The sequence below is a fragment of the Nothobranchius furzeri genome, chromosome 2, assembly GCF_043380555.1.
Source record: "Nothobranchius furzeri strain GRZ-AD chromosome 2, NfurGRZ-RIMD1, whole genome shotgun sequence".
NCBI classification, from domain to species: Eukaryota; Metazoa; Chordata; class Actinopteri; order Cyprinodontiformes; family Nothobranchiidae; genus Nothobranchius; species Nothobranchius furzeri.
In genome coordinates this window covers 93,275,845-93,301,887 of record NC_091742.1, presented here as the reverse complement: position 1 = coordinate 93,301,887, position 26,043 = coordinate 93,275,845, and the positions used below count along the sequence as shown (strand labels likewise).

At 47.3% G+C, this 26,043-nt stretch overlaps 1 protein-coding gene across 2 annotated transcripts; it reads left to right on the top strand.

Moving 5' to 3' along the window:
• The first annotated feature begins 797 nt into the window (after positions 1-797).
• Positions 798-24,296, top strand: LOC139066185 (E3 SUMO-protein ligase ZBED1-like). 2 transcript variants are annotated; one of them, XR_011519140.1, is made up of 3 exons: positions 798-905; positions 11,771-23,868; positions 23,957-24,296. XR_011519140.1 is itself a non-coding variant. In XM_070548371.1 (2 exons), exon 2 carries the CDS (start codon positions 19,690-19,692, stop codon positions 20,197-20,199), a length of 510 nt encoding a protein of 169 aa, XP_070404472.1. In that variant the 5' UTR covers positions 798-905; positions 11,771-19,689; the 3' UTR covers positions 20,200-24,296. The 2 variants fall into 2 exon arrangements, 1 of the variants encoding a protein (XP_070404472.1); XM_070548371.1 differs by having other exon boundaries at positions 11,771-24,296.
• The last annotated feature ends 1,747 nt before the right edge of the window (positions 24,297-26,043 follow it).

Sequence of the window (26,043 nt, the reverse complement as noted above, 5' to 3'; positions counted from 1 at the left end):
AGACAGTATTCTTCACTTTTATTGGATTGACAGCCCTGGTTGAATGTATTTGCTCCTGAATGTTGTTCAAACTACTAATTCAGTAAATTACTAGTTAAATGTAACTATGCTTGGTCATTGTGGTCAAATGTTGTGAGTTAGAGGGGACTGGTACTCAAAGTATATAGAAACATGCAGGACGTGAGGTACAGCATTTCGCCAGGAAATTCTCATTTTTATAACAGGTGTAAAACTAACTTGTCTTTACTTTAAGTATTTGTTTGGGGAAGATATCACATGTTATGTGTTTATTAGTCCCATTCTGAACACACAGGCATGTTTTATTCTGCTCCAGCAGGTGGCGCTAGTGCAACTTTACGCTGGTCACCGACCACCGGAAAAAGCAGAAACCGGAAGCTGCTAGCAGAGCTAGCTTGTTGTTGTTCTGGTGTGTGAGGAGAATATTTGAGGCTCTGCAGTAAAAATGTCTTCACTTCAGTCTCTGGGAGAGTTGATCAGCTAAAGCGACTAACTGCTGCTGCTGCAGAAATCTTCTCACCAGGCTGTGGAAACTTTCTTCTCCTCCTCAACAACTTGGTGGAGTTCTTTCCAGAACCAGAGAAGATATTCTGCGGTCTTCGTGACAATCGGAGCTCCAGAATCAGGTTGTGGGTGAGAAAAGCTTTTCTCTAGACTTCCTGCCCTCTGGATCTGCTGCTGTTCCTTTGGCCAGAACCAAAGCGTTGGATCTTTAATCTCCTGCGTTGTTCTGAAGCAGCATCTTAATCAGCTCTCCTGCTTTGTTTCTATTGCAGCTGTTAGCTAAACACGGCTAAAGAAAACCTGCTACCACTTCAGGATCATCCATCAGCTGGGACTGATTCATCGTGTGTTCTTCACCACCTGGACCTGGACAGCACAGATATGTAAATAAGTAAATGAGTTGGAGAAGTGGTTTTTCTGTTAGACAAATGTGTTATTCACACAGGTGTGAAACATTTGTAAAAGCCAGATCTGGTGCAGGAGTGGAGACACACTTTGCCTGGCTATTTCTGCGGTTGTAAGTGATAATAATAATAATACATCAAACTTGTAAAGCGCTTTTTAGGTCACTCAAAGAGGCTTCACAAAAAATGCAATAAACACATAATAAAACAACATGAAACATAGTCTAATGAGCTTTGAAAGAAAAGCGTCTGGACTTCTTTGAGTTGCTTGGAGACGTTTCACCTCTCATCCGAGAGGCTTCTTCAGTTCTAAGGTCAAATGGTGGAGAGTCCCAGATTCAAACCCAGTGTGGGAGAGTTCCCCCAGAAGAGGGAACAAAAGACCCCCTGATGATCTTCTACATAAACACATGAGCCAAGATGTGAGGGTGGGCGTGGGTCCTATTCAGCCAGAGTTTCAGGTGAGCTCATTGTGAAGCCTGGCCCCACCCTATCATGTGAATTCCTAAGGTCAGATGGCCCAGGATATGCGTGGGCGTTGAGGCATCTGGGAAGGGATCTCAAAACTGGATTATAGATGGCAGACAGTTGGTTGTTTACGGCAGGCCACCGGGAAGTTTCCCGGTTCTCCTGATTACCAGTTCATTTAAGGAACTAATGTTGTTGTATTCCTAACCCAAACCTTAACTAAAAGTTAATTCACCCCATACTTCTAAAACTAAAGTAGATATTTTATTTTTACTGTGATGATCTTTTAAATGTCCTCACAATTTTAACATGTCCCCATGTTAGAGGTGAAAAGTCAAAAATGTGTCTTCATAGCATACGTAAGATATGCCAACACACACACACACACACACACACACACACACACACACACACACACACACACATTATTCCCAGGCTAGAAGGGTAAACTATCTAGTCAGCATGCAGCTCAGTGAAATTAATGTCCTGGTCGAGTGGGTTAGGAAAATAGATCTTTATACAGTAGGCATGAAAATTCCTCTTTTATGTAGCGTTTGTCAGGTCTCCTGAGACATTTAAGTCTCATACGATTTATAGAGGGTCAAAGTTCAGTTTCCTTTTGTAAATGCATTTCAGCCTGAAGACCTCTTATGATGAATAAAATAAATGGAAACCGTGTTCCCTCGCCCGGAAGTGGGTCACCGGGGCCCCCCTCTGGAGCCAGGCCTAGAGGTGGGGCACGTTAGCGAGCGCCTGGTGACTGGGCTTTCACCCATGGAGCCCGGCCGGGCACAGCCCGAAGAGGAAACATGGGTCCCCCTACAGAAGCTGGCTCTTGGCACATGGAATGTCACCTCTCTGGTGGGGAAGTAGCCTGAGTTGGTGTGTGAGGTTGAGAGATTCCAAATAGATATAGTCTGACTCACCTCAACGCATGGCTCTGGAACCAGCTTCCTTGAGAGGGATTGGACACTCTACCACTCTGGAGTTGCTCCCACTGAGAGGCGCAGAGCCGGGGTGGCCATACTAGTTGCCCCCCATCTTGGTACCTGTACGTTGAGGTTTACTCTGTTGAATGAGAGGGTAGCCTCCCTCCGCCTAGGTGTGGGGGAACGGGTTCTGACTGTGGTCTGTGCTTATGCACCAAACTACAGTTCAGTCTACCCACCTTTTTGGAGACCTTGGAGGGGGTGCTGGAGAGTGCTCCTTCCAGTGACTCCCTCGTTCTGCTGGGGGACTTTAACACTCAGGTGGGCAACGACAGTGAGACCTGGAGAGGTGTGGTTGGGAGGAACGACTCCCCGATCTGAATTCGAGTGGTGTTTTGTTATTGGACTTCTGTGCCAGTCATGGATTGTCCATAATGAACACCATGTTCAAACATAAAAGGTGTCCATATGTGCTCTTGGCACCAGCATACCTTAGGCCGCAGCTCGATGATCGACTTTGTTGTTTCATCTGACCTGCGACTGCATGTCTGGGACACTCGGGTGAAGAGAGGGCCGGAGCTGTCAACTGACCACTACCTGGTGGTGAGTTGGCTCAGATGGTGGGGAGGATGCCGATCAGAACGGGCAGGCCCAAACGTATCACAAGGGTCTACTGGGAACGTCTGGCAGAGAAGAAGAAGAAGAAGAAGAATAAGAAGAAAATATCATTTCTATAGAGTCTCCTGTCAGAAGGAGCTTTAATTCCCACCTCCGACAGAACTTCCAAAATGTTCCGGGGGAGGCGGGGGATATTTAGTCTGAATGGGCCCTGTGCTTCATTTGTTGAGGCAGCCAACCGGAGCTGTGGTCGCAGGATCGTTGGTGCCTGTTGTGGTGGCTGGCAACCCCCGAACCCGCTGGTGGACACTGTCAGTTAGGGATGCTGTCAAGCTGAAGAAAGAGTCCTATCAGGTCTTTTTGGCCTGTGGGACTCCAGAGGCAGCTGACGGGTACCGACGGTCAAAGCGGAATGCGGCTCGGGTGGTCGCCGAGGCAAAAACCCGGGCGTGGGAGGAGTTTGGTGAGACCATGGAGCAAGACTTCCATATGGCTTTGAGGAGATTCTGGTCCACGATCCGGCGCCTCAGAGGGGGAAAGCAGTGCGCTACCAACACTATCTATAGTGGGGACGGTGTGCTGCTGACCTCTACTCAGGACATTGTGGATCGGTGGGCAGAATACTTCGAAGACCTCCTCAATCCCACCAACACGTCTTCCAGTGAGGAAGCAAAGTCTGGGGACTTTGAGTTGGGCTCTCAAATCTCTGGTGCTGATGTCACTGAGGTGGTTAAAAAGCTGTGGCAAGGCCCGAGGGGTGGATGAGATCCACCCAGAGTTCCTTAAGGCTTTGGATGTTGTGGGGCTGTGTTGGCTGACGTGGCTCTGCAATATCGCGTGGACATCAGGGGCAGTTCCACTGGACTGGCAGACCGGGGTGGTGGTCCCCTTATTTAAAAAGGGGGACCGCAGGGTGTGTTCTTACTACAGGGGGATCACACTCCTGAGCCTTCCTGGTAATGTATATTCAGGGGTTCTGGAGAGGAGGGTCCATCAGGTCAAAGGATGGGGATGACAAGGAGTACAGGAGACTGACTCAGGATTTTGTGGACTGGTGCCAGCTGAACTATCTACAGATTAATGCCAGCAAAACTAAGGAGCTGGTGGTAGACTTTCGTAGGTATAAGCATTCCTCGCTTCAACCATTGAGCATACAGGGCATGGACATTGAGACTGTGGACAGTTACAGGTATCTTGGGGTCCATTTGAACAATAAACTGGACTGGACTCATAATTCAGATGCCCTGTACAGAAAAGGGCAGAGTAGGCTGTACCTACTATGGAGACTGAGGTCATTTGGAGTTGTGGGCCCTCTCCTGAAGACCTTTTATGACTCTGTGGTGGTCTCGGCCATCTTTTATGGTGTGGTCTGCTGGGGCAGCAGCATCTCTGCGGGGGATAGGAAGAGGCTGAACAGACTGATCCGCAGGGCCAGTTCTGTTCTAGGATGCCCCCTGGACCCTGTGGAGGTGGTGAGTGACAGGAGAATGACAGCTAAACTGTCATCCCTGTTGGATAATATCTCCCATCCCTTGCAGGTGACTTTGACAGCTATGAGCAGCTCCTTTAGTGGGAGACTGCGGCACCCAAGGTGTGGGACTGAGAGATTCCAGAGGTCTTTCCTCCCCACTGCTTTCAGACTCTACAACAAATCTGTTGGATGAAGTGTACTCTGTATTTCTAAGCTGTATATAGTATGGTTATTTTTTACTCCATTCTTAAGGTATAAATTATCTATTGTATTGAGTTTATTTTATCTCATTACAATCAAACTTATTGTATTTTAGTGTTTTCTCCCTCTGCTGCATAACTTTTACTTTTACTTTGGCTGTAAACTAAACAAATTTCCCACTTGTCGGATTAATAAAGGTTATCTTATCTTATGTTATCAGATTCTTGAACCTCAGATTCAGGAGGAGCAATGTGGTTTTCGTCCTGGCCATGGAACACTGGACCAGCTCTATACCCTTAGGGGGGTCCTGGAGGGTGCGTGGGAATTTGCCCAACCAATCTACATGTGTTTTGTGGATTTGGAGAAAGTTTATGTTTATGTATTGAGCAGACACTTTTGTCCAAAGCGACTTACAAGTGATAGTCGGCATTTTGCCCTTGAGGCTAACAATAACAACAACAACAACAACTTGACATCAATCATGGAGAGGAGGGAACAAGGAGTGGACGGTAGAGAGGGGGGACAGGTGCAGGGAGGGTGCTAGTTAAGAAGATGCTCTCTGAAGAGCAGGGTCTTCAGGAGTTTCTTGAAAATTGAAAAGGAAGCCCCTGTTCTGGTAGTGCTTGGAAGGTCATTCCACATTTATGGAACGATGCATGAGAAGAGTCTGGATTGTCCTGAGCGTGGTGTAGGCACTGCTAGCCGACGATCCTATGATGACCGGAGCGGCCGGGCCGAGACGTAAGCCTTTGCAAGAGGATTCAGGTAGATGGGAGCCGTATCATCTCAGACTTTGTATGCTAGTGTTAGCTATTTGAATTTGATGCGTGCTGCTAGCGGTAGCCAGTTGAGCTCAATGAACAGAGGGATGACGTGTGCTCTTTTTGGCTGATTGAAGACCAGACGTGCCTCTGCATTCTGGACCATTTGAAGAGGTCTCACAGTACAGCCTGGAAGACCAGTTCGAAGGGCATTGCAGTAATCAAGGCGGGAGATGACAGTAGATTGCACCAGGAGCTGGATGGCATGTTGTGTTAGGTATGGTCTGACCTTTCGTATGTCATACAGCGCAAAGCGGCATGAACGAGCAACAGAGGCAACATGATCTTTAAAGCTCAGGTGTTCATCAATCACAACACCCAGATTTCAAACTGCCTTTGAAGGAGCCAGAGATAGGAAGTAATTTTGGATTGAGATATTGTATGGATGGTTTTGCTGGGATGACAAGTAGTTCAGTTTTAGAGAGGTTGAGTTGGAGATGGTGGGATTTCATCCATTTTGATATGTCAGAGACAGTTTGATATTCGTGCAGAGACAGTGTGGTCGTCCGGTGGAAATGACAGCTAGAGCTGGGTGTCATGACTCCCGTCCTTCACCCTCCTCCACTTCCTCATTCTACCTTCATTCAGCTGACCTGGTCCCTTCACCAAGCTCAAGCCAAGCCCTGGTTTCCACAGCAACCTGACCTACACCTCATCAGCTTCATCCACTTCACCTGCTCCTCACTCATCAGCTCATCCCACACTCCTGCTTCCCCTACTATATATTCACCAGCAAACCACCAGTTCCCTGCCAGATTATTACATCCTTGCCAGTAGTTCTCCAGCCATCCACCCTGCCTGATCTTTGTCTCCAGACCTTGTTTTTTCTCCTGAACCCTGCCTTGCTCGCTGTCTGCCATTTGGACCTTGCCTGTCTCTGACCCTGTCTCAGCCTCGCCCTACTCTGGTAACTCTGCTAAAAATAAAGACTTTTTAATCCATTTTTTACTGTGTTTGGCGTCTTCACGGGTCTTCAGAGTTCAGGTCGTGACAGAATAATCTGGCCAAAACTATTGACCCAACGCCGACACAGTCCCTGGGAGTTTTTTTCTTTTATTTATTTTTTCCCCCCTCTGGCCTGTCATGGATCCAATAGGGTCCTGGACTACAGCAACGACTCTTCACTACAGAGACTGTGGAGACCCGGAGTCTTGCCGGACGTACATCGAGGCTTGTGCTCGCTGTTTGGACCTGGCTTCCTCAGATCAGGAGAAGGTATCCTTCATGATATCTAATCTGGGTGGTGATGCCCAGGTGTGGGCGATGGACTATATTTCCGTGCGTCCGTCCGGATCTGTGTCCTTCTGGGAGTTTGCCAGGCATCTGCAGGAGACCTTTGGCCGTTGCTCGTCTCCAGTTCATGTCCCCGATTCCACACCCCCAGGACATCAGGTCACCTCGTCCCAATCCACTCTGTCTGTCCCTAGGCACCAGTACTCACCTGCTGTGGCGGTGGTCCCGGGGGACGCATCGCAGCCTGCCTCGGCGGTGGTCCCGGGGGACGCATCGCATCATGCCTCGGCGGTGGTCCCGGCGGACGCATCGCATCCTGCTTCGGCGGTGGTCCCGGGGGAGGCATCGCATCCTGCCTCGGCGGTGGTCCCGGAGGTCGCACCGCACCCTGCCTCGGCGGTGGTCCCGGTGGACGCACCGCATCCTGCCTCGGCGGTGGTCCCGGCGGACACATCGCATCATGCCTCGGCGGTGGTCCCGGTGGACGCACCGCATCCTGCCTCGGCGGTGGTCCCGGGGGACGCATCGCAGCCTGCCTCGGCGGTGGTCCCGGGGGACGCATCGCATCATGCCTCGGCGGTGGTCCCGGCGGACGCATCGCATCCTGCTTCGGCGGTGGTCCCGGGGGAGGCATCGCATCCTGCCTCGGCGGTGGTCCCGGAGGTCGCACCGCACCCTGCCTCGGCGGTGGTCCCGGTGGACGCACCGCATCCTGCCTCGGCGGTGGTCCCGGCGGACACATCGCATCATGCCTCGGCGGTGGTCCCGGTGGACGCACCGCATCCTGCCTCGGCGGTGGTCCCGGGGGACGCATCGCATCATGCCTCGGCGGTGGTCCCGGGGGACGCATCGCAGCCTGCCTCGGCGGTGGTCCCGGGGGACGCATCGCATCATGCCTCGGCGGTGGTCCCGGCGGACGCATCGCATCCTGCTTCGGCGGTGGTCCCGGGGGAGGCATCGCATCCTGCCTCGGCGGTGGTCCCGGAGGTCGCACCGCACCCTGCCTCGGCGGTGGTCCCGGTGGACGCACCGCGTCCTGCCTCGGCGGTGGTCCTGGCGGACACATCGCATCATGCCTCGGCGGTGGTCCCGGTGGACGCACCGCATCCTGCCTCGGCAGTGGTCTCGGTGGACGCACCGCATCCTGCCTCGGCGGTGGTCCCGGCGGACGCATCGCATCATGCCTCGGCGGTGGTCCAAGTGGACGCATCGCATCCTGCCTCGGCGGTGGTCCAAGTGGACGCATCGCACCCTGCCTCGGCGGTAGTCCAAGTGGACGCATCGCATCCTGTCTCTAAGTCAAGTCTCCCAGTCTCAAGGGTTCCTGCCTCAAGTCTCCAAGTCTCAAGGGTTCCTGCCTCAAGTCTCCCAGTCTCAAGTGTTCCTGCTTCAAGTCTCCCAGTCTCAAGTGTTCCTGCCTCAAGTCTCCCAGTCTCAAGTGTTCCTGCCTCAAGTCTCCCAGTCTCAAGTGTTCCTGCCTCAAGTCTCCCAGTCTCAAGTGTTCCTGCCTCAAGTCTCCCAGTCTCAAGTGTTCCTGCCTCAAGTCTCCCAGTCTCAAGTGTTCCTGCCTCAAGTCTCCCAGTCTCAAGTGTTCCTGCCTCAAGTCTCCCAGCCTCAAGTGTTCCTGCCTCAAGTCTCCCAGCCTCAAGAGTTCCTGCCTCAAGTGTTCCAGCCTCAAGAGTTCCTGCCTCAAGTGTTCCAGCCTCAAGAGTCCCCTCAAGTGTTCCAGCCTCAAGAGTCCCCTCAAGTGTTCCAGCCTCAAGAGTCCCCTCAAGTGTTCCAGCCTCAAGAGTCCCCTCAAGTGTTCCAGCCTCAAGAGTCCCCTCAAGTGTTCCAGCCTCAAGTGCCTATGTCCCCACCAGTCACAGAGTCTATTTCCGCTCTTAGTCGTCCTCTAGTGTCCCCTCTTAGTCGTCCTGTAGCGTCCCCTCTTAGTCGTCCTGTAGCGTACCCTCTTAGCTGTCCTCTTGAGTCCCCTCTTAGCCGTCCTCTAGTGTACCCTCTTAGCCGTCCTCTAGTGTACCCTCTTGGTCCTCCCCCTCTAGTGTCCCCTCAGTGCCTTAGCCCAGAGTCCCTCGTAGTCTTAGTCTAGTGTCCCCTTTTAGTCCTCGTCCTCCAGTGTTCTCTATCCCCGGACTCCCGCAGTCCCGGCTCCTGGTTCCCCGTCGCCGGCCCCCCAGACTCTTCTGGCCCTCCTTCCTGGTCCCCCTCCTCCCGCCCTGCTCTGGCCCTCCCTCCTGGTCCCCCTCCTCCCACCCTACTCTGGTTTCCTGTGGGCGTCTTGAATCCGCCCTTGAGGGGGGGGGGGGGTTCTGTCATGACTCCGGTCCTTCACCCTCCTCCACTTCCTCATTCTACCTTCATTCAGCTGACCTGGTCCCTTCTCCAAGCTCAAGCCAAGCCCTGGTTTCCACAGCAACCTGACCTACACCTCATCAGCTTCATCCACTTCACCTGCTCCTCACTTATCAGCTCTTCCCACACACCTCCTTCCCCTACTATATATTCACCAGCAAACCACCAGTTCCCTGCCAGATTATTACAGCCTTGCCAGTAGTTCTCCAGCCATCCACCCTGCCTGATCTTTGTCTCCAGACCTTGTTTTTTCTCCTGAACCCTGCCTTGCTCACTGCCTGCCATTTGGACCTTGCCTGTCTCTGACCCTGTCTCAGCTTCGCCCTACTCTGGTAACTCTGCTAAAAATAAAGACTTTTTAATCCATTTTTTACTGTGTTTGGCGTCTTCACGGGTCTTCAGAGTTCAGGTCGTGACACTGGGTGTCATCTGCATAGCAGTGGTAGGAGAAGCCATGTGATCAAATGATCTCACCCAGTGAGGTGGTGTATATGGCAAAGAGAAGAGGTCCTAGTACAGAGCCCTGGGGGACTCCTGTGGCAAGATGGTGCATGGTAGAGGATTGTCCAAGCCAAGATACACTGAATGATCGTCCTGTGAGGTACGATTCAAACCAGGCGTGTGCTTTCTCTGTGATGCCCATGCTAGAGTGTGGACAAAAGGAAGCCATGGTTGACGGAGTCAAATGCAGCCGATAAGTTGAGCAGGATAAGCACTGAGGATTTGGCAGTCGCTCTAGCTTCTTTTAAGGATTCCGTCACTGCTAACAGAGCAGTTTCAGTGGAGTGGCCCTTTTTGAACCCAGATTGGTAAGGGTCAAGCAGACAGTTTTTTGAGAGGTATTCTGTTATCTGCTTGAAAGCCACCCTTTCAATGATTTTGGACAGAACATGGAGGAGAGAGATAGGTCGGTAGTTCTCCACATGATTTGGAGGAAGAGATGGTTTTTTTTAGCAGCGGTTTTACCTGAGCATGCTTGAGAAAGGTGGGAAATGTACCGGATGTCAGTGAAGCGTTGATCACATGTGTGACTGCTGCGACTGCTGTAGGAGCAATAGCTTGGAGCAGCTTAGTCAGAATGGGGTCAAGTGGGCATGTAGTAGGGCGGCTGCACGTGAGAAGCTTGGACACACAGTTCTCAGTGAGAGGTGAAAAAGAGGAAAATGAAGAAGTAGGGCTTGAGATTGTTGGGCTAGATGGAGTTTGTGGTAGCGAATGTTTAGGAGTGGCCAGTTGAGTAAACTGTTTGCTTATAGCTGCCACTTTGTCAGTGAAGAATGGGGCAAAGGTGTCAGCTGATAGATTGTTGGTAGGAGGTGGAGATGGAGGGTTGAGCAGAGTTTTGAATGTTGAAATTAGTTTCTGAGATTCAGTAGAGCAGAGAATTTTGTCAGTGTAGAAAGCTTTCTTTGCATCAGTGATGCTGGCAGAGAATGAGAACAGTAATCCATGAAATTTCAATTGATCACCAGGATCTTTTGTTATGCGCCATTTCCATTCCGCAGCTCTAAGATTGGTGTGTAGAGACCGCGTGTTTGACCGCGTCCCTCGGGGGGCCCTGTGGGGGTACTCCGGGAGTATGGGGTACCAGGCCGTCTGATATGGGCTGTTGGGTCCCTGTATGACCGGTGTCAGAGCTCGGTCCGCATTGCCGGCAGTAAGTCGGGCTCGTTCCCCGTGAGAGTTGGACTCTGCCAAGGCTGCCCTTTGTCACCGATTCTGTTCATAACCTTTATGGACAGGATTTCTAGGTGCAGCCAAGGTGTTGAGGGCATCCGTTTTGGTGGCCTGAGGACCAGTTCTCTGCTTTTGCAGATGATGTGGTCCTGTTGGCTTCATCAGAAAGTGATCTTCATCTTTCGCTGGAGCGGTTTGCAGCTGAGTGTGAAGCAGCTGGGATTAGAATCAGCTCCTCTAAATCTGAGACTATGGTCTTGATTCGGAAAAGGTTAGAATGCCTTCTTCGGGTCAGGGATGAGGTCCTGCCCCAAGTGGAGGAGTTTAAGTTTCTCAGGGTCTTGTTCACGAGTGAGGAAAACCTGGAGCGTGAGATAGATAGGTGGATTGGTGCTGCATCTGCAGTGATGCGGGCGTTGTTCCAGTCTGTCATGGTGAAGAGAGAGCTGAGTCAGAAGGTGAAGCACTCAATTTACCGGTCTATCTACATTCCTACCCTATGGTAGGAATGTAGAGCCTATGATCATGAGCTTTGGGTGGCGACCGAAAGAACGAGATTGCGAATACAAGAGGCCGAAATTAGTTTTCTCTGCAGAGTGGCTGGGCTCTCCCTCAGAGATGGGGTGAGAATCTCGGTCATCCGGGAGGGGCTCGGAGTAGACCCGCTGCTCCTGCACATCGAGAGGAGCCAGTTGAGGTGTCTCGGGCATCTGGTCAGGATGCCTCCCGGACTCCTCCCTGGTGAAGTTTTCCAGGCACATCCAACTGGGAGGAGGCCTAAAGGTAGACCCAGGACACGTTTGAGGGACAATGTCTCTCACCTGGCCAGAGAGCGCCTTGGGATTTCCCCGGAGGAGCTGGTTCAAGTGGCTGGGGAGAGGGAAGTCTGGGCCTCTTGACTTAGGCCACTGCCCCCGCGAACCGACTCCGGATAAGCGGGTGAAAATGGATGGATGGATGGAAATACATTTCATTCTACTGTCAGTTTAAAGAAATAATACAATTTTTATATGTGTAAAAACAAAGTTACAGCTGTCTGTAATTCACATAATGTTTCTGTGTTTCCTACAGATTTTCAACAGGTGGCTCTGGTTAAATAAGAAGCTTCAGAAGAACAGAGTGCTCGTGTCAACCACCAGCACCTAGATTTTCTCCACAAAAAGGAGGAACAGGAGAACCTCTGGACTAGTATGAAGGGAGAGCATCTCCATTTGAATAAGGAGACTGATGCTGCCAGGTTTCAATCCTTTAGCCATAAAACACATTTAAACAAACACACGAGTCCACAGAAAGCAGAAACATTTTTGTGGAAAAAGATTTAGTGGAAAGTCAACTCTAAACAGACACATAGGAGTCCACACAGGACAGACGCCTTTTCCGTGTGAACTCTGTGGAAAAAGATTTAGCGGAAAGTCAACTTTAAACAGACACATAGGAGTCCACACAGGACAGACGCCTTTCGCCTGTGAGCTCTGTGGAAAGAGATTTGGCCTAAAGGCCCATTTAAATAGTCACATGAGTGTCCACACAGGACAGAAGCCTTTTACATGTGACCTCTGTGGAAAAAGATTAAGCCGAAAGTCAAATTTTATCAGACATATGAGAGTCCACACAGGACAGAAGCCTTTTGCTTGTGAGCTCTGTGAAAAGAGATTTAGCCAAATGTCAAATTTAAATAGTCACGTAAGGGCCCACACAGGACAGAAGCCTTTTGCTTGTGGGCTCTGTGAAAAGAGATTCAGCCAAAAGTCAACTTTAAATAGTCACATGAGTGTCCACACAGGACAGAAGCCTTTTGCTTGTGAGCTCTGTGAAAAGAGTTTTAGCCGAATGTCAACTTTAAACAGACACATGAGAGTCCACACAGGACAGAAGCCTTTTGCTTGTGAGCTCTGTGAAAAGAGATTTAGCCGGGGAGTGGGGGAGCTGGCTCCCTGGAGGGCTAAGCCCTACCAGCCATTCCTCCCCATCCCCGTTTATTTCTCTCCTCCTGCTCCCTCACATCATCACACAAACATGCACATAGGACCTTGGGGGGTGGACAAGTCGAGGAGTGCGGGTATGGACCCCATTTCCGCATTCCTGTGGCTTCCTGCCCCCCAATTTTATTTGCACCTTATGCACTTCCACCGACGACATTCCACGCAAACATACACTTAGGGCCTTGGGAGTGAGCACATTCAACGGCACTTGGCAGGGGGAGTTCTCAGCCTCCTCCCGAGTGCCGGTGCCCACTTCGAATTTTAAACTGCATTTAGACACCAAGGGCTGTGGGTGCAAGTAGGGTGGTGCAGTGGCATCAGCTGGCATAGGCCAGAAAATGCCCGCACTGCCCGCTCACCACAGCAATAGAATACACCTCATTAACACACAACACTATGTTGGAGCAGGTGGAGGGAGACCAGGGGGTCTTAGCACACCTCTGTTGTTGCTTGGCTGCCTGGGGCTGGAGACTAGGAGGGAGATCTGGCCGTCTGGTTGGGGTCTGGGGTGGTGGGTTGCTGTGCTCGGCGGTGGGCGGGGGAGCCTGCTCATCAGCACCCCAGCAGAAAGGGTCAAACTCTGGTAACCGGTGGTGGTTGTACCCCATGTGCAGCATTACCGGGACCAGAGTGAATAGGGTGTGTATGGGGAGCATGAATGGTTGTCCGGCGTGTATTTTTGTAAGTCTTTGGTTGTATGTGCATGTGTGAGCATGAGGGAGGGAGTGTGTGACTGTGTTTGTGTATGACTGTATATGTCAGGTGGGGCCTTTGACTCCTCCCTTCTCCTGGGACCTCCTTTGATGATATAGATCTTCCTCTCCCCTCCCCCCTGTCACACCTGGTGTGGGTGTGATGCCTTGGTCTGCCTGAGTGTTCGTGGCTCCCGGGTCAGGGAGTTTAAGATTTTTGGCATCTGCCTGATCAATCCCGGTGGCGGCCTGGGGGGGTCTGGGTCCCTGGGCTCTGCTGGGTCCCCGGCGGGGGTGGTCGCCCCTGGGTCCCGGGTCGCTGGGTCCCGGACTCGGCCGGCTAGGGGGTGGGAGGCTGCGGGCAGGCCTGAGGACTTGCCGCTGATATCTCCCGGGGCTCTGCCGGCTGCTGGTTGTGGCCCCCCGGGGCGATCCTCTGTGCCTCTCGAGGGGGGCGGGGGCCTTTCTGGTTGCGGGCTCCTTGGGGTTCCTGTGTTCTGGGGCAGCGCCTGGATCTCTGGGACTTGGAGCTCCCCCCCGTCTCCTGCGCGTCTTTGGGGGGCGGATCTGTGGTCCCTCACACTCTCTATTGGACGCTCCTATAGATAAACCTTACATAAACAAGCGCGTGTACACACACAGGTGCTCACATGGTGCTCTCATAAGTATGGGCTTGGGCACGTTCAACACATGTCTTAAGACTATGGTGGGCACTCAATGCACTGTGGTATATTATCGTGTGACTGTTTAGTTAAACAATGATTGATTATATATTTCTTCATCAAGTTGACGCAGTGATAGCTTGATTTTGTTATATTGGTGTTGTGTCCCATTTTTTGTTATGTTTTGCTTTTTTCTCGTCTCATTTTGCAGGTCTAGAAGCAGACTCTTGTTCATTATTGTTTATTTTTGTTGAATCCCCCCCCCCACCTAACCCCCTCTCTCCCCACCTTTTCTCTTTTCCTTTCTCTTTCACCTCTGTCTCCGTGTCTGGTCGAAATTACAAAGCATTCAAAAACAATAACAATAAAGTTTTAAATATCAGGTGCGACATTAAAAGCAGACTCTTTGATGCTCCACCTGAGACATTAAAAGCAGATGCTCTGATGCTCCACCTGAGAGTAAAACTGTAAGGCTTGTTACCAGCATTCAGACATCAATTCTGCTTGCTTCACAGCCAGACAGGACACGTTAATAAAAAAAGAAAAAAAAAAAAAAAAAAAAAAGATAAGAGATTTAGCCGAATGTCAACTTTAAATAATCACATGAGTGTCCACTAGGGTTGTCACGGTAACCGGTATAGCGGTAAACCCCGGTAAAAAAGTTGACAATAAAAATAACCGTCCAGTTTTTAAAAAACTAAATTATCTCGGTGGGTTTACTGTGGCCGCGGTTTCGGCGCGGTGATCCTTACCAGCCACCGTCGCTTCAGCTGAAGTTCCCGCGGCGCGCACACGTACTTTTTTAGTTTGCAACGGCACCAAAACTTTGAAGCTGAAATAATGGCCGAAGGAGGAGACGGCAGCGCCCAGGACATCCATCAGCCCTCAAAGAAGACTAAATCGGAAGTATGGGCATATTTTGGATTTCTGAAAAATGCTGAGGGACAGTTAATAGAAGACTGCTATCCCGTTTGCAGAACCTGCAGGAAAAAAATGTCTGCAAAAGGCAGCAACACTTCGAATCTAATGGCACATCTGCGTGACCATCACCCATGTCTATACAGCCAGTGCAAGGTAAGTTAACATTAGCATTTTAGCTTAAATGCATGACGTGAGAACTTTTGGTTGAGGGAGAATGCAACGAGTCACTATATACTGCAGCCGCAGCGTCCTCTGCCAGCATTTAAACCGTGTCACGGACACCCTGTTGCTGGATGAAGCATCTTATTTGTTGATGATGAAGAGAAATATACAATTAGTTCCTTGTCATTGATTTGTTTACTTATTCAATGCCATTTATACTTGAACATTTGGATTTGATTACATAGTGTAGTAGTTATTTTAGTAATTTGTTTAAAGTGGCTATTTATTTTAAATACATATTTTTAAGGTTGACTTGTACAGTGCTCAAGTCAAGTGTGGACTGGAGTTTTAGATTTTCATTTTGATAATGAAGAAAACAAGTATATGAGAAAACAAGTGGTGTTTCTTTGATTTGTTTACATATTGTTTACGTTTTGAATGTTTGGATTTGCATAATTTAAACATGCACTGACTACTGTAACATGTTCCAGAAAAAGAAGCTATTTGTTCCTTTACTTGTGAAAAGTTGCACTTTTGCTAAGGCTTTGTGTTATTTTAGGTTTAATAAACACTGTTAAACCTTTTCAAAACTATTTCAGTTTGTGTAGAACAGGACTATCAATGCTTTCTGAACATATGCAATACCGTTTAAAAAATACCGCGATAATACCGAAAACCGTGATAATTTTGGTCACAATAACCGTGAGGTTAAATTTTCATACCGTGACAACCCTAGTGTCCACACAGAAGCCTTTCACCTGTGATCTCTTTGTAAAAAGATTTAGCCAAAAGACAAATTTAAACGGTGACATAAGAGTCTACAAAGGACATAAGCCTTTTGCTTGTGAGCTCTGTAGACGAAGATTTAGCCAAAAGAAAACTTTAAACGATCATCTAAGCATCCACTAGGGCTGAACGATCTATTGCAGGTTTTATTTTTAATGTTGGTATAATAACTTTTTTGAGCACACAGGAACAGCTAACCTGTAAAGCTGATGATATTTTAATTAAAAAACAAGCTTAAGTGTGATGAAAACAAAAAATTGTAACTAGTTTGAATTGAAGTAAAAAAAATGTAAAGTCAGAAATAAGATTTGTTCCTGCTCTCCTGAGTTACTGAATAATTTTTATGGGGTATTTTTGGTCATGAAAGTTAAGTTTTGCTGCGTTTTTTGCTGACAATATTAAGGTTGGAGGTTTATCCTTTTTTTCTGCATCTTGTAGTTTTACTTTCTCCGCAGGTCTGAAGGCTGTGTGTTACACAGAGCAGAGAGACAGAGATCAAGAGACTAGAACCAAAAGAAATGATCGCATCACACCAATCTTAAAATATTAACATTGGCTTCCAGTAGCTTACAGGATTGATTTCAAAGACCTTTTACTTACCTATAAATAATTAAATGGCCAACACTAGGGTTGTCACGGTGTGAAAATTTAACCTCACGGTTATTGTGACCAAAATTATCACGGTTTTCGGTATTATCGCGGTATTTTTTTTTAAACGTGTTACATTTTCAGACAACTACATAAACCCTGTATATCAGGAAAATATTGTCCTCAGTTTGTGTCCTTCCAGTGAGCCTTTCTGATCTGGGAAAATGTCATCAGGCAGTAATCATTGTTAAATTCATAATTATTCTCGGAGAGAGACTAACTCATATCTGCCCCTGGGAGCCCCATAATGCATAGGGTCATTTCAATATGGGGGTGTCCGCGACACGGTTTATATGCAGGTACCGGCACTGTGGCTGCTTTATATAGCGACTCGTTGCATTCTCCCTCAACCCAAATCCTCGGATCACGCATTTTAGCTAAAACGCTAACGTTAACTTGCCTTGCGTTGACTGTAGATTTGTGGGTGATGGTCACGCAGATGTGTCATGAGATTTGAAGCGTTGCTGCCTTTCACAGACACTTTTTCTGCACGTGCTGCAAACAGGATAGCCGTCTTCTATCAACTGTCCCTCGGCATTCTTCAGATATCCAAAAAATGCCCGTACTTCCCACTTTGTCTTCTTTGAGGGATAATAAATGTCCTGAACGTTGCCGTCTCCTCCTTTGGCCATTATTTCAGCTTTAGCTTCAAGAAAGTTTTGGTTGTAAACAACAAAGCGCGCATGTGCCGCCGGCAACTTCAGCAGATGATACGGTGGCTGGTAAGGGTTACCGCGCCTACACTGCAGCCACGGTAATCCACCGAGATAATGTTTTTAAAAAAAACAAGACGGTTATTATTATTGTCAACTTTTTTACCGGGGTTTACCGCTACACCGGTTACCGTGACAACCTTAGTATATAGCAGAGATGTTTGAAACGTAGCGTCTCTGGAACTGTCTTCCAATAGACATAAAGACCTCTCCCACCATTTCCATTATTAAATCCAGATAAAAAACTAAACTTTTTCATGATGTCTTCCATTAACTTATCCTTGCTTCTGTGCTCTACTAGGTCTTCATCTGTACCGTGTTAAATTTATTCTATATGTATTTTGTGTGTGTACCTATTCTATGCTGTTTTATCTTTGTTCTATATTTTAAAGTAAATAATTTGGTAATGCTTCCTTTTACAGTCCCTTAATTACTAAGTACTTACATTATAATTACATAGTAAGTTAAAGTGTATTATTGTGTAATTAAAGTGAGTAATTGTATAAAAGTATAGTTATTGTGTAAAGCAGTATATAGTGGGAATGATTAAAAAAATAAAAACTAGAATTGAACCTGAGTTACATGGTAATAACCGTTTAAGAACTCAGAAACAATAATGCACTTTATGTAATTACCATATAAGTACTAAGTAATTAGAGGACTGTAAAGAAAGCGCTACCAATAATTTTACTTAATATGCTTTTATTTTTGTGTACTATGTTCTGTGTCAGTACTCTTTGATTTTATTTTACCCAATATGATGTGACATTTTAACTATTTCATTTCATTTGTGATTGTTTTAACTACGTGAAGCACATTGGGCTACTGTTTTGTGTATGAAATGGGCTATATAATAAACTTGACTTGAGAGAGGGTTCACAATCACGTTTTATTACTAAATGAGACACTCAGCTGAAACTGGGGGAAATATATGATGAATCTAAATCACAGGTGATGTCCAGAGTTTTGAAAGCCTGTGTTCATCATGTTATAGGGGGCCACAAAGAGGCCACCCTCACACCCAGTTCTTGGGACCACATTGACTTGGGACTGTTTGTATGTAAATATTGTTGACTGCTTGGCCGCTTGATCAGAACCAGAAACTTATGCGTAACAGACCATCTGGGTGTTCAAGGGGCCAAATGTGGAGGGCCACACACAGGCTACGCTCACACTCAGTTCTTTGGACTGTTTGTATGTAGATGTAGCAGGACTGGTTGGTGTCTCAACCAGTTGATCGCCCAGCCTATCACACATATTAATCAAACCAGCCCACCATAAAAACATACATTTACATATACATATATAAGTGTGTGTGTGTATGGTTGTGCTGTTATGGTGGTGGCTGTAATAACATGCTAGTCGAGAGCACCCTCTAGGGCACATATGTCAGACACAAGGCCCGCGGGCCAGATGCGGCCCGCGGAGCATTTTTATGTGGCCCGCGAGGTAAATATCAAAAATATATTAAAAGATGGCCCGCTGGCCGATTTTACCGCAAAGACTACAACTCCCATGCTGCTTTGCGACGTTAGCGCGGAGCCGACGCGCCCCCTCCTTTGTGTTTTTTCCAGCGCCTGCTGCCGGTGTCTGCAGCTCCGCTGTCTCAAACTAGTTAACAGGTGAGATGTTGTATTTTCATTTAAGATAAAATTATATTTTTATTTTGTTGTTGGCCCGTGAGAAAAGATTTAACCTACAGTAAACGGGAAGTGGAAAGGCTGCAGATAGATGAATAGAATAGAAAATCCCTTTATTGTTCCTCAGTGGGGAAAGCTAGACGTCACAGCAGCGATGACACGTATTACAGGAGAAAAGAAGGAGAATAAAAAAATAAGAAAAATGAATAAACAAGAAAACATAAATCCTGAATAGATTTTAAAAATGCTGATTATACCACAAGTAATGAATACCACTGATGTGTTTTATTTAAGACTGATTGCTTGTGTGTAATTTGGTTATTCCACATTCAGTGTTAATGCAGAAATAAGTTTGTTTCCAAATTTAAAGGTTCAAAATTGCATTTATGTTGATAAAGACAATGTGCAAATTTGCCGTCACTTTTTCAAAAAATATTAAGTTTGGCCCTCGACTCCGTCCCAGAGTTTCATTTCGGCCCCGTGTGAGTTTGAGTTTGACACCCCTGCTCTTGGGGGTTGAGAGGTTGGCGGGGAGAAAAAAATAAAATGGCTTCCAGCTAGTGCTGGGCGATATGACGATTTTAGACCGTTTTACGATCTACACATCTGATGGTCTGTCATTTTTGAGAGACGATTCACAGCTCTGCTGTTGAATTTCTGCCTCTGAATGAAAAGTGAACTTACCTTCAGGCGAATGACACGCCTTTGTTTGACCTTAACCAATCAGAGTGAGTCATGGTAATATATTAGTGCCCCGCTTGTTTTCACCTGTGTGTGAACAAACATGGCATCGGCCGCGGCTGAGAGCGACAACGAGGTTTTCGTTCCGAAGAGAAACGCCTCGTCCATTATATGGAACTGGTTTGGTTTTTCACCAGATGACAAAGAGCAGCGAAACGTCATTTGCAAAGTTTGCAAGGAGAGCGTCAAGGCAAGTGATGGCAACACCACAAACTTATTTAATCACTTGAAAAGAAGGCATCCCAAACAATACAATGAGAGCCAGCTGGCAGCTAAAGCTAAAAAGCCTGCAGCTACAGCGGCAGCGGCTAGCGCTTCTTCCAGGCAGCAAACGCTAACAGAAACACTGACAAAACTCACTCCCTACGACAGAGACAGCAGACGATGGAACAGCGTGACAGATGCAGTGACGTACCATTTGGTAAAAGATTTGTGTCCCGTGCGAACAGTAGAAGGAGTGGGATTTAAGAAAATGATTAAAACATTATCCGCGCTACGAGTTGCCCAGCCGCAAGTATTTTTCGAACACAGCCATTCCACGCATGTACGCTGAATGCAAAGAGAGAGTTGCAGAAAATATTCAGAATGTGCAGTTTTTTGCTACCACAAGCGATCTCTGGTCCAGCCGCACATCAGAGCCGTATTTGAGCTTAACTATCCACTACATGAGCAACTGGGAGCTACATAGTGCAACACTGCAAACAACCTACATTCCAGAAGACCACACAGGAGAGCACATCGCAGCGGGTCTGAGAGAGGCTCTTGAAACGTGGGGCCTTATAGAGGAAAACATGACCTGCATGACAACAGACAGTGGATCTAACATGGTGAAGGCCCTGGACCTGAATGGCTGGACACGACTGCCATGCTTTGGCCACAGATTACATCTCGCAATAGGTGGGTTTATTAGTAAATAATCAGTTTTAAATAATCATCATTATTTACAATATTTTTTTTTTACAATTTTAAAGTGTAAATGTGTAAAAATAAACTCAACATTTGTGTTATAAACTGTTTTCAAATAGTTGCCTGAACACGTTTATTTTTTTAAATTATTTGTTTCAGAAAATGGTTCCAGAGATCCCCGGATTGAAAGAGCAACCTCAGTTTGAAAGAAAGTGGTCAGCACGTTTTCCCTTAGTTGGAAAAAGAAACGAGCTCTCACGGATGCCCAAGCAAGCATGAATCTAACCCAGCAGAAGCTGAAAACAGAATCACCAACTTGATGGGGTTCCAGATTAGCAATGATTGAGAGAATACTTCAGCAGGAAAAGGCCATCTCTCATGTCCTCAAGTCCGACAAGAAAACAAAACATGTGGCTCCCACCTGGCAAGACCTTGATGTCATGGACTCAATTAAGAAAGCCCTAGGACCACTCCGAGACTTCACTGATGCACTTTCTGGGGAGGATTACGTCAGTGTTTCCTATGTGAAGCCTGTCCTGCATCTGCTACATAACAATCTTCTGAAACCAGAGGACGATGACACAGAGCTGACAGCACAGATAAAAACATCCATAGACAACTACCTCACAGAAAAGTACCAGGATCCTGTCACTGATGCTCTGTTAGACATGGCATCTCTTGTCGATCCCAGATTTAAAACCCAGTACATTAACACCACAGAGAAAGAGCAGAGGCTGAGCAGAGCTGTGGCTGAGCTGGAGTCTCTGCTGACTCCTGAATCAGAGCACCCAGTGCCCTCTACCTCCTCCACATCACAAAGCCAAAGCCCTTGGCTTTGCAATTGAAGTTATGCTATTCATGGATAAAAAAATCGTGATAAAATCGAAATCGTGATAAAATATTGGAAAAATCGTGATATTCTATTTTTGCCATATCGCCCAGCCCTACTTCCAGCACAAGTTACACGAGCAGCGTTGTCTCCTTTCTTCAGGACTATTGAGCACCCACGAGAGATAAGACATGGTGTCAGAAGTCGGACGGACTAGCGAGAGGCTTTGTTCTTGCTGACCGGAGGTACTCGCGTTGTTAGTCTTCAAGGGAAGAGCTTGGAGTGCGAAGCGAAAGGGAGCTAATAATTATTTAGTTACACAAGCTAGCTTTAGCACGTAACAATCTACATGATGGGGGAAGAAGCCGAGGATGTGCTCACATCATTAAACATGACAGTAGAGGAGGCGAACAACTATGACATGACGGTTGCCAAGCTGGAGGAACATTTTGTGGTGAGAAGAAACGTTATTTTTGAACGCGCTAAGTTTAACCAAAGACAACAAGAACTGGGAGAGACAGCAGACTGCTTTATTACATCACTGTATGCCCTAGCGGAACACTGTGGTTATGGGACGTTGCACAGTGAAATGATTAGAGACAGACTGGTAGTCGGGATATGGGACAAGCGGCTTTCTGAGTCACTACAGATGGATGCGGATCTCACGTTGGACAAGACGGTCACGAGGATCCGTCAAAGTGAACTGGTGAGGAAACGGCAGGACCTTATGAAAAATAACTTCAAACAGGAAAACCCCTGCAATGTGGATAGCATCAAAGTCGAAAAGAAACCGTTTGCAAAAACATTCCACAAACCAGTGAAGTCGATGAAACAAGGACATGAGGGACACTCAGGACGTGATACACAACGATGCAACTGATGTGGTAAAACACCCTATCATAGTAAACACACATTCCCAGCCAGAGAAGTAATCTTCAATGTATGCAAGAAAAAAGGACACTATGCTCGAGTGTGTAGGTCAGGGGCAGTCAGAGAAATCAGAGCTGCAGGCCTTGATGATAATAGTGAGGGTGAAGTCGCATTTTTAGGCTCGGTAGCTTCAGATCAGTCAGAGGATGCTTGGATCACTTCCATTAAAGTAAACGATCTAGATTGTATGCTTAAAATAGACAGAGGAGCAGATGTCACAGTCCTCCCAGAGACTGTGTTCTATGCGTTAGCACCATCAACATATATACTGGACAATTGGTTTCCATAGACTCCAATAACAAGTTTTTTTGCTAAAATGGGAGGTGGCCACCACCGCCATTTTGACCGTGTCACAGGTTCCGTCCAGCCCAGACAATTCCATAAAAGGGAAGAGAGGAGGAGCTGAGGGTGGGGCTGTAAGGCTGGGATCAACTGACGACACCCGGTCGAACTAGCTAAAAGCTAACTTGAAGCTATCCCTGGCTAACCCAAAGCTAACGCGGAGGTGGGAGCCGAGCTAACGGATGTTGCCACCTAGCTACAACTGGAGCTAACGCTGTGGAACACCCATCGACCGCATGGAGTTCAGGTGGAGGTTTGCGGCGCTTTTTCATGAGAAGTACCTTTCTGTGAATAAAAAATATTAAATCGGCAAGTTTATAAGTTGTTTCCGTAATGAAAATATATTTTGCTTTGAGCAAGTTTTCACTATTTATCACTTACCGTATTTTCAGGACTATTAAGTCGCTCCTGAGTCGCACCAGCCATTAAATGTATAATGAAGAAGAAAAAAACATATATAATTCGTATTTTGGGGGGAATTTTTATTTTTCTTACAAAATCTGAGACAAAGCGTTTCACATTGCAAGACAAGTACCGGTAACAATAACCGAATAATGCGCCGCAGTAGCCATGGTCTCCAGCAAAGGAAGGCGGTGTTTGAAACCCTCCCAGCTGGACAGGGGAACTCATTCTTGGGTAGGAGTCGGCCCGCAGCAGCGCGGTGTAGCCTACGTATTTTGTTATATAAGTTGCTCCGGAGTAGCAGGACCGGCCAGACTATGAAAAAAAGTGTGATTTATAGTCCGGAAAATACGGTAGTTATTAGTGTTTGAGATAAATTACCAGGTTAAATACATTTCATATATTTCCAAAACGTAATACTTGTTTGTATCTTGTACAGCCAAGTAGCCTTTATTCTGGACTCAGTACAATTCACCAAAAGTAAAGAGACATTATACAGACGAAGTAAGCACAAGATAACTTACTGGAAGAAACAGAATTATTATCACGAGAAACAGAACAAGACAACCTGATAACAGTCATGTGAAAATAACAGTTAAAAAGTATGTATGTGTAATAGAAATAAAAATATATTAGAATTAGTGTAACTCACTGTGATCCAAACAATAAATCAGCCATAGCTGATTAGCAATCATTAAATGAGGTCTGGGAGTTTTTAAGTTTCATTCTTTTATTACATTTTTTATCTTAGATCTTTTAAAAGGTCACCATGGCAGCCTGTGTCTCCAACATCAGCTACACAACGCAGCAAGTGTAAGTTCCAAATACCTGTCTTGACCACTTCATGTATGATTTTGTACTTTAAACAGCTAGGCCAAACCTGTTATTTTTTTCTCCATAGCCATTTGGATCATCGGTGACAGCTGAGTGAGGCGTGGTGCCCAGAGAGTTGCAGAGACCCTCAGACAACCTTGGCCTCCCTGACGTCCATGTCTCCTGGTTCGGTTGGGGCGGACTGAGGTGGAAAGACCTTCTCCCCTTCTTTTTCAACTCCATGCATGGAAGAGCAGCTACTGATCAGCAGTGTGAATCTGGTGAACATGAAGGAGGACCTGCACCGGCTTCACCTTCTACTCCCTCATATCACACTGTTGAGAACTGTTCTTCCTTCACAACCCAATGTTCCACTCACTCTGCAGCTCTCTGGGCCCCTTTTATTATTTTAAGTATTTTTTAAACGTCCCGACACTTTGTGTCCTATTATTTTATAAAATGTGACGTAAGAAATAAATGTTTTTGCTCAATTACTGGAATTTCTTTGGTTAAGACAAGAAAAGGAAGAATCATTTATGCCAAGTTGTTTCTACAACAGGCCTGTTTTAAGTCCAACAGTTTCTTAGCAGCCAATAGAAATGTGTTCTTTACTAACTTTACTTGGTTTAAAAATCTTACTAAAATAAACAGAGTGCTGTATTGCAAAACCAAATCATACTTGTTATGTAAATATTAGCTTTGTAGATATTTTTTACAGATAGATATTTGTGTGCTAAAAAAACCATAAACAAATAATTTGTCATTCTTTATTAAAAAACAATAAAATACAGGTATACAGAAAGTGTGGGGAAATTGATAATGTGAAAGTATTGCTCTTTAAATGTAATACTATTTATCTTTAAAAAGAAAAACTCTAAAAATGTCCTGTACAGCAACATGACAGAAGAAAGGTGGTCTGTCTGTCAGAATGTGCTGAACAGATTTGCTCTATCAAGAGGAGCGTTTTGTGTAAGAGTTTATGTTATTGTAATATTGGTTTGGGTTATGTATCTGTGACACGATCCAGGTGGAATGGAAGGTGCCACTAATATTAAAAGGATTAAAATAGGTTCTAAAAAAACAAGGCAAGCAGTGCGACAGCCAAAGCAAATTAAAGAGGGACATTACAAAACCCTGATGATGATGCCAAGGAAAAAAAGCATTCAATCGAGTGTGCGCAGGGCCCCAAGGGACAAGGCGGTCCAGTCTGGCCCTGCTGAGCTCTCGACCAAGGAACCTCCAAGGCCGCCGTCGTCGTCTGGGAACCACAGGATCGCCGCACGGTGGATCCAATCCGCCTCCTCCTCGGCCCGGCCCCTGTGGCACACAACAACTCCGGCAGTAAATAGGTCCCCGGCACCAGACCACTCACAGAGAGAGAGCAACTCTAACACTGCCAGGCACTGATCAATTACTTACGCGCGGGGGCAGAGTAACTCTGCCCGCCTGCCGTGTTGCGCTCTGTGCCCTGGCGTCTCCGGCTGCGGATCTCTCTCCGCTGTTGCTGCTGCTTCTCCAGCCATCTTCTTCACCATCACCTGCTGGGCACTCCTGCTCCTCCACCCCACCATCACCTGCTGGGCACGGCTGCTCCTCCACCCCGCGATCAGCTGTTGGGCACGCCTGCTCCTCCATCCCGCCTTCACCTGCTTGAGCCTGCTACTCCTCCTCCCCGCCTTCAGCTGCTGGAGACTGCTGGTCCTCCACACCGCCATCAGCTGCCTGTGACGCGCCGCTGACGACCAGCCCAGGCCCAGGTCTCACCTCTCCCTGCCCGCCCTGGATCCACCTCCACCCACCCAGGCTTAAGCTTCCCCCTGCCCTCAGCACATCCGGCCGGCCTCTGCCCTGTCCCCTCTCTCACCTGCATCACACACAGGCTCATCAGGCTCCCCCATGCCCACAGCCTTCTCCCACCCACACAGCCTCTCCAACGTCATCCACACCTCCAAGTAACCCACCCTCAGCATCCCCCCCCCCCCCCCCCCCCCCAAACACGCCCACCCTCACCCAGCTGCCACCTGGGACAGACATGTCATGAAATGAGAGATGCCCAGACCTCATCAAAACTAACCTAAACATTTTTGGCCTATACCTTAGAAATCTGGCTAAATGATGAGCCAGACTTTCTGGAAGATGAATTTCCGTCATGGTCCCTGTGTCACCTGACACACA

Excerpts from the sequence above, each read along its gene's own strand:
- LOC139066185 (XM_070548371.1), top strand. The coding sequence starts at position 19,690 with ATGGCATCGGCCGCGGCTGAGAGCGACAACGAGGTTTTCGTTCCGAAG.